The sequence below is a fragment of the Pecten maximus genome, chromosome 8, assembly GCF_902652985.1.
Source record: "Pecten maximus chromosome 8, xPecMax1.1, whole genome shotgun sequence".
Lineage (NCBI taxonomy): Eukaryota > Metazoa > Mollusca > Bivalvia > Pectinida > Pectinidae > Pecten > Pecten maximus.
In genome coordinates, this window is record NC_047022.1 from 38,170,112 (window position 1) to 38,179,451 (window position 9,340).

At 38.4% G+C, this 9,340-nt stretch overlaps 1 protein-coding gene across 1 annotated transcript; it reads left to right on the top strand.

The window, feature by feature from the left end:
- The first annotated feature begins 380 nt into the window (after positions 1-380).
- On the top strand, positions 381-8,261 carry LOC117333488 (neutral cholesterol ester hydrolase 1-like). The gene is made up of 5 exons (XM_033892800.1): positions 381-662; positions 925-1,053; positions 3,500-3,623; positions 5,912-5,975; positions 6,621-8,261. The coding sequence occupies exons 1-5, from the start codon at positions 525-527 to the stop codon at positions 7,408-7,410; spliced, it is 1,245 nt and encodes a 414-aa protein (XP_033748691.1). The 5' UTR covers positions 381-524; the 3' UTR covers positions 7,411-8,261.
- The last annotated feature ends 1,079 nt before the right edge of the window (positions 8,262-9,340 follow it).

Genomic DNA, 9,340 nt, shown 5'->3' on the forward strand with positions numbered 1-9,340 from the left:
ATTAAGATGACTTAAGACCATGTGTGTGAACGCGTCATTCAGAATTAAGGGTTGTATGTATTATATCTATAGACTCTAGTTGTCACGTACGTATCTCCATACTCGAGGGAAATAGCCAGCTTCTTATATAGAGATAAACGTCAATGATGGCCGATACTCGAGTAGTCAGACCGAAGTACAAATACACAATCCGTGGGGCCAGGTGGGGGAATTAACACTGGGTATAATATATATCTATATATAGTATATATACACACACACCTAAAGAATGATAACCCCCCAATGAAGTCCTGTCGACATGCAATTTTGTCAAGTGAATTTCCGTTTTGAGGTTTAGAGTCCAACAAAACACTGATAATATATGTATACGATGTGTACAACTGCGGTGACAGGACCTCCCGCAAAGCTGGAATTTGAACTTTAAATGTATACAACGTCTACATGTAACACATCATTTTAGGACCTGTTCATACTAACAAGGAGCCGTGCATTACATTAATGTGACAATAGTATCTGTTTTCGCCATGATTCGTATGACCATATTTGGAGTTCTACTGTCCATGTTGATATACAGTTTTATGGACGGTAAAGTTCCCGAACCTATACCGGAACAGTTCAAGGTCAAGGTCATGGACTTATGTATAAAGACATATGTCCTCACGGTAAGTATAATAAAAATTAAACGTCCTTATCTTCCAACTGTTAACATTTTGGTGATTATCTTGACGGGAAATCTATAAAAAGCATGCTGTGATCGTTTCTCTACAGCATTGCGTTCGTATCGATGGATAAAATCCAACATATATTGAATAACACGTTGAATCTATTTTTGGAAATGCTGCAATCACCTGGCGACATTTAACAAATCAATTTTATAATAAATTTATGCACAAATCACGCACGGTTTTAATTCTATATTCACAGTTGGATGTCCTTGTTCGTCTTGGATTAACCACGCCTTTTTCCAACTTCGATAGAAAACTCTGTGATCGATTTATCCTGTTAATATCAACTGGATTCCCCTGGGTACGGGGCTACGATTCCCAACTACAGGTAAGAAATGGGTCGTTAATGAGGAGAGTTTTCATTTCAAGTTAGGTAAGTTCTAATAAATAGATATTGCGTTACTACTGTATAATACCAGAAACAAGAAATCAGTCCTGAAGTTGTCGTCATTCATGTAGGCATCGTCCTTAAATGACCTTGAAATATCGTAACATCCAATAATATCATTTCAATTAACAAATTCTTACTTCGTACTCTACGTCTCGGCTTTAATCTACAATATATTTCAAGTACATGTATCATCTTCCACAAACACTCCAAACCTATAAATTATTCTGTTGGAGACAATATTGAAGCTACGATTAGGGTAGAACGAATATTCCTACCCTGCCTACACTGCTCTGACGACGACCATCTGTCAGAAATTGTCCGTCCGTCGTCCAGAGCTACGTTATCCCAGCTATGATTAGGTATGAAAAAGTAAGTGCTTAACTGATGACATCTATAACCTAGAATATCTTATCAGATAAACATTGAACTTGAAATGTAAAACCACAAAATGTAAATAGCTGTTAGTCCCTAGAATTCGCACTCCATTGTGGGCACTCCATTGTGGAGTACCAGCATCATCTTTATATCTGACCAGGAAATAGCTCCAGGAACAAATCTGAAAGAAGAATGTGATGGTAGATAAGGGAAGTAGATTGCGATCAGCGTCTAAGCTGTCTAATAAAGGGTTTACGTATCACTTCTTGTCGTATACACAATTTTATCTCCGATGAATGATTTAGACTTGAATACATCTGTAGAAGCTCATGATTAACTAAACTGAAATCACTGTCTCCGCTAGGGATCGAACCCGGGACCTCTAGATTACTAATCACGCTCAACAGGTCATTGCGGCTAGTATTCCTACCGGGGTCATACATCATTGTTCGTATTGTCATCATGTCACCATTGTTTGTTGACATTCAACATATATATATAAACTACAGTGAAGGTGTTGGGATGTCAAGCTCAACAATGGAATATGTACATTGAAGGTCGTTGTGGTACATGTGTATAATAATACTGAAACAATACGGCGACGTATCGTTGATGTGATACTGGGAATTAATTTATAGATATAGTCGAGGAGTGGGATTAATGCAATGTAATGTGTATTTGATTTTCCCATGGAAAGTGTACATGTTCCACTGTAAAGGAACATATCAATAAGGACACAAAACAACCACGTCATGCAATGTTAATGTCCGAAGATTATTGTCAATACTTACCAAGATGTTATAGTACCGGGATAATTAGACCATATGTTCATGAAGAGTAAGCGTCTTCTGCTTAAGCGACCATTCAAATCAGGTTTAGGGCCATACCACGCCAAAGAATCCGGCTAAATAATTCAGACACATTGAGACAAAATCCAAACCTCTATTCACAAACACGTATACCTAAACACAACAGCGACGGTTGTCTGTTTAAACTACTTTAATCATCTCAAGCAACTGTACACACTGGACAACTGTACACACTGGACAACTGTAATTACATTGGACAACTGTACACACTGGACGACTGTAATTACATTGGACAACTGTACACACTGGACAACTGTAATTACATTGGACAACTGTACACACTGGACAACTGTAATTACATTGGACAACTGTACACACTGGACAAATGTAATTACACTGGACAACTGTACACACTGGACAACTGTAATTACATTGGACAACTGTACACACTGGACGACTGTAACTGTACACACTGGACAACTGTACACACTGGACAAATGTAATTACATTGGACAACTGTACACACTGGACGACTGTAACTGTACACACTGGACAACTGTAATTACACTGGACAACTGTACACACTGGACAACTGTAATTACATTGGACAACTGTACACACTGGACGACTGTAACTGTACACACTGGACAACTGTAATTACACTGGACAACTGTACACACTGGACAACTGTACACACTGGACAACTGTACACACTGGACAACTGTAATTACATTGGACAACTGTACACACTGGACGACTGTAACTGTACACACTGGACAACTGTAATTACATTGGACAACTGTACACACTGGACAACTGTAATTACACTGGACAACTGTACACACTGGACAACTGTAATTACATTGGACAACTGAAATTATGTCACATCGGTTGAATACATCAATCCATATCCTCAATTTACCACGAATATTTGGCGTTACTCGTATTTCGCTTTCTGGTATGTTCTGTCATCTATTCAAACACCGTTGTGGAATGGTGAGGTCACTCTCTTATATATAAACGTTCATTTACAAGGATTCAAGCACCTAAGTTCATGTCCGTTTTGTTCTGAACAATGCTTCCCCGTGTTATAGTCAATCTGATGACGTATTATTAGAACTCGTTAAGGTAGAGTTTTCATTGTAATTGCATTTCTGCAGCTACTTTAATTATAAATACAAATACATGTCTTATTGTAGATTACGGATACCAACATGAAGGGTATCCATGTGCGCATGTACCAACCGGTGACATCACTACAACACAAGCAGAGGCCTGTTCTCGTGTATTTCCATGGCGGTGGGTGGAGCTTACTTTCGGTCGGTAGGTATTACGTCTCACTAATTGTACTAATCATTATAGTCAATTAACCCTGAGGAAGGAGGTATTGGTACAGATTGATACAGAACTCGTTATTGACTACATTCAGCCATATGTTGAGAACAATAACATAAGCGGTGTTGTCACATACGACCCTCCATTGATAGAGAAGTTTGGTTTGGTTTGGTTTGGTTTGATTTGTTTAACGTCCTATCAACAGCTAAGGTCATTTGAGGACGGCCTCTCGTGCGTGCACTATGTGTTTTGGGAGGCTGTGGTATGTTTGTGTGAAGTCTCCTTGTGATAGGCCAGAACTTTTGCCGATTTATATTGCTATCTCATTGAGGCATACTGCCGAAGACATGGATCAGCAGGACACCCCACCCGGTCACATTATACTGACAACGGGCGAACCAGTCGTCCCACTCCTAATATGCTGAGCGCTAAGCAGGAGTAGAAAGTGCCATTTTAAATACTTTGGTATGTCTCGGCCAGGTGACAGAATCCAAAGCCTTCCTCACAGCGGCGAACGCTCAACTAAAGGCCAAAAGTGAGGCATTGTCAAGGGAGATATTATGAAGAAGAAAGTTGTTCAGAAAGAAGAGAAAAGATAAGATCCCAAATTTAGTCGCCTCTTACGATCATGCAATGGAGACAGCAGGTACAATTCTAACGCCCTACCTGCAGGGCAAGTCACGTGCACAACTCTTGCTATATATATTAAGAGTTCCGCACATTCCATAAGAACATATGGTCTTACCAACTCGATACAACATGGAATATTTCCCTAGTGTCGATATTGTATAATATTTCAGTATATCTCCGGTGCATTGAGAAATTATATATTGAACGCAACACATTACACTGGCATGTGAACCTGGAATAACAGATAACCATGTAATTATAAATCATAAAGAGAAAAAAAACACATTAATTAACATTTGTACAAGTTTAACGCAAAAAAATCGCTGCAAAATTAGGTACAAATTTAGATGAATTCCATTACCACAGCCTTACCATGTGTCAGTTATATAGTCAGTATCAGTAACGTCGGCTCCATAAATCACACATAAGTGCACACCCCTTTTTGGATGAATGTTCTAGTAACCGTAATGCACAAATGTCCTTTTGCTGTACACAAGAGGTCCGCTACTGTGCTCGGTACGCTGCTTATACTACATGTTTGTTACCCTTGATTTGCTTCTGCTCCTTCTAAAATGAAACATCGCAACCTCGAAATGAAGCATATACATGTAGGTCCATGTCTGCCAAAAAATACGACAGATAAGTCTATCAAAACTTATATGTGTGTATACATTGAAATTGAGAATATCCTGACTTACTTGAACTGATGTGTCCAGGAGCTAAAACGAAAGAAAAACTAAATGTATTTAAAATGTAAAAAAAAAAAATGAATATGAATTCCCACTGTTGAAAAATGAACATTGTTCTTGATGAAAAAAAAAAATGTCACATCTAAGTACATGTAGGTTACACATAGGTTACTCGTTTTCCGGGTATAACCCACGTATCACTTCGTGTCCTGTGAGTTCCTGGAGAACCCGTAGACTACAGTATAAGAACACTTCCGGCTACCAACAGGAAACAGCAATGTACTGATTGTCATATCACGGAGACAAACAGACATGTATTCGCCAGATAATGCTCGATTATCTAATTATTAGTCTATTGTTCCTCCTGAACTTTGTACTTGTTAGTGTGCAATTAAATGTTGTGTATATGTATGTATCTACGTAAATAAGTATCCGTTCTGGAGGGATAGCCTATAGGCAGACCAGTTTCTACCGTTGTCATCATCCTGAGTGTGTGGCATACCTGGGTTTGACCTGATTAACATGACGGTTGGTGGCCTTGAACCAGAAGACGTTCACTGTCCCGGACCACGTGGTCTTGTTGTCTTTTTAAAGTTTCCCCATGCTATGTAAACTTTGTCCTAATGTTGGCCTCCATTTATCGATATCGATTTTCAGTTAGAATTATTTCCTCTCTCGTGTAAATGCTAGGCTTTTTTTTATCGTGGTTGACGGACGTCGTGTCGATATTAAACAGTACAGTAATAACGAGAAACATGATATATAGATTTAAGTCCACAGTGATTAAATGTTACACTTCTAATTAATATGAAGGTCGTTTAATCGAAGGTACCACGGGGATTGATATTTCATTCAGGTTCCGCTGATAGAAAACCATGAGCGGTCATTATACAACAAAACTTGCCTATTGTTTGGTTGTTTGGTGTTGTACATGTGTCATGTTTTTATTAATCACAGATTCCTATGACCCGCTGATGAGACGGATCGCTAAAGACAGTGGAGTAATGATCATCTCGGTTAAGTATGTATAACTCTCACGTCATAATGACTCTCAATAACTGCTCTGTATAGAAATCTTCAAGTATGTATAACTCTCACGTCATAATGACTCTCAATAACTGCTCTGTATAGAAATCTTCAAGTATGTATAACTCTCACGTCATAATGACTCTCAATAACTGCTCTGTATAGAAATCTTCAAGTATGTATAACTCTCACGTCATAATGACTCTCAATAACTGCTCTGTATAAAAATCTTCAAGTATGTATAACTCTCACGTCATAATGACTCTCAATAACTGCTCTGTATATAAATCTACAAAATCATATTGGCCATAAAATAATATCGGTCATAAAAATGTAGTACACGAGTACCCTTGGTGTTACGATATAATGGTGTTGATGTTCTATGTGATGTTAAACCATCTGGTGTTCCCTCCTTTCCACTTTGTTCGACTTTAAAAATATAAAAATGAAAAATCAAATACAGTTGTCGGCGAGTTTATTGACAAGGCAATACACACAGAAGTGTACATCATTTATCATACATTATTTTGATATGATATATAATCATGTATAGTGATTAATATGTTAATAAAGGGTTTATATATACTGACTGTAAGTTATTTAATTTTTCTCATACTTATATATCTTTCACAAATCTCAGTTACAGATTAAGTCCACAATTCCCGTTTCCAGTTCCTCTACAGGACTGCATGGATGTTGTGGAATACGTCATCCAAAACAGTGTTAATCTGAATATTGACCCGCAGAAAATTGCCATAGGCGGAGATAATGCGGGTGGTAATATGGCCGCAGCGATATCACTCCGCTTAAAAAAGAAGATCGCCATTCAGTTGCTCATTGCACCATTGTTACAGATGGCCAATTGGAACACCACATCCTTTATAGAAAATTCTAGCTATCTCTCTCAAAGCGCTAACAGCAAAATCTGTTTATATCTTTTGCTAAATTACTTAAATATAGATCACAAGTATGTACAAGAGGTTTTAAACAATAACCACACTTCGAAGGCCTTTAAGAGATTTCATTTTACCGAAATTCTTGATCAAAATTTATGGTTACCAAAGCGATACATAAGAGACGAGCATTTAAGAGAGAACATACATTTGCAGACAGAATTTGGAAACGAAGAACTATTTTCTCTGATGGAGAGCCGAATAACAGACCCGATGATATCACCATTACTTGCTGATGACGACATGTTAGAAGATTTGCCTATGACGTATATTGTTACTTCCGGTTACGACATCGTCAGAGATGACGGAATTATGTTCTCTGAGAGACTGAAGCAGGTCGGACAGCCGGTAATCCTCAAACATTACGAGGAGGCGTTCCATACGTCACTGTTTTTCCCACATGGACCCTTAAAGTTGGAAGTTGGAGTCAGGATAGTTCAGGATATTGTCAAAATTTTACGAAAATATTTACTTTGAAGCTTGATAGAAACACCATGACTCCACTTAATAATTGTGCTATACCTACCAGCAATACTTAGTCATAGTGACAACTTTATTGCACTAATGTTAGACTGAGCGGAGATGGTGGGGTTCATGTACCTCCCTAGCATATTTTAAAATTTGTTCAAATCCATTGTGGTTCTCCTTTGGTACAAATCCTCGCTCACTCGTCTTTAAAAGACGGAGGCTGTATGATAGAGATTTGTGTTTCTTATTCCGCATTTACTTTATTTCTAAATATGTTCATTATATGATATCCAGCCCTTTTATCATTTAATACTGTCGGCTGTGTTGATCACATTTAGGAGATACGTGATGTACTAAACGTATACATAGATTCTCTACAAAACGTTCACTAGCTTGTTGGATCTTACAGACGATTAGACTGGATTACCTGCCGTAGATTTCGACACTAGGTTCGTTTCAAAAAATACATTCAATAGTGTAGCCTAGTGGAGAGAAATGGTACCAAGGCAGGTAATCCAGTCAAACAGATGGTTTGTGACTCACATTATGGTAGATCCCGTTTGGTATCTAACACACATAGCATAATAACTGTTTGTGATTAACGACATACTTAAATGTTAATTCTGTTAAATACAAAACCGTTGTTTTAAATTTGAAAAATACTACTGATTATTGGAAATGTGAGCACGCCATTTCAGTACATTGATATATAAATACTTAAGTATGTGAGACGGTATTAATTACTAGACAAATAACATAAATCGTGTATATGCTGTACCCCTGGTGTATGTATTTATTGTGTGTGTAAACTTGGAAATGTGAGGAGTGTGAGTCATATAAATAAAATAAAACATCTGCCGCCAAAATGTGATATGTTATTGTATTTATTTAACTGTCCTGTAATAACAAAACTTGAACATACATTTGTCCAGGCTTGATTTTCATGACTTCCCTTCTTGATTTCTTTATATATAGTATCACTGTATCAACGAAACAGCTGTATGATGTCCCGAACGTCACTGACTAGTCCAAGAAGGACGAAACAGCTGTATCATGTCCCGAACGTCACTGACTAGTCCAAGAAGGACGAAACAGCTGTATCATGTCCCGAACGTCACTGACTAGTCCAAGAAGGACGAAACAGCTGTATCATGTCCCGAACGTCACTGACGAGTCCAAGAAGGACGAAACAGCTGTATCATGTCCCGAACGTCACTGACGAGATCAAGAAGGACCAAACAGCTGTGTCATGTCCCGAACGTCACTGACGAGTCATAGAAGGACCAAACAGCTGTATCATGTCCCGAACGTCACTGACGAGTCATAGAAGGACCAAACAGCTGTATCATGTCCCGAACGTCACTGACGAGTCGTAGAAGGACCAAACAGTGCTGTTTGTATGATGTCCCTATAGTGTCATGATCACTGACGAGTCCTAGAAGGACGAAACAGCAGTAAAGTGTCTCTTGTATCACTAATGAGTCATAGAAGAATGGAACAGCTTTATAATGTCCTAACATCACTGACCAGTACTTGAAGGATGGAACAGCTGTATACTGTCCTAACATCACTGAACAGTACTTGAAGGATGGAACAGCTTTATAATGTCCTAACATCACTGACCAGTACTTGAAGGATGGAACAGCTGTATAATGTCCTAACATCACTGACCAGTACTTGAAGGATGGAACAGCTTTATAATGTCCTAACATCACTGACCAGTACTTGAAGGATGGAACAGCTGTATACTGTCCTAACATCACTGACCAGTACTTGAAGGATGGAACAGCTGTATAATGTCCTAACATCACTGACCAGTACATTAAGGATGGAACAGCTGTATAATGTCCTAACATCACTGACCAGTACTTGAAGGATGGAACAGCTGTATAGTGTCCTAACATCACTGACCAGTACATTAAGGATGGAACAGCTGTAT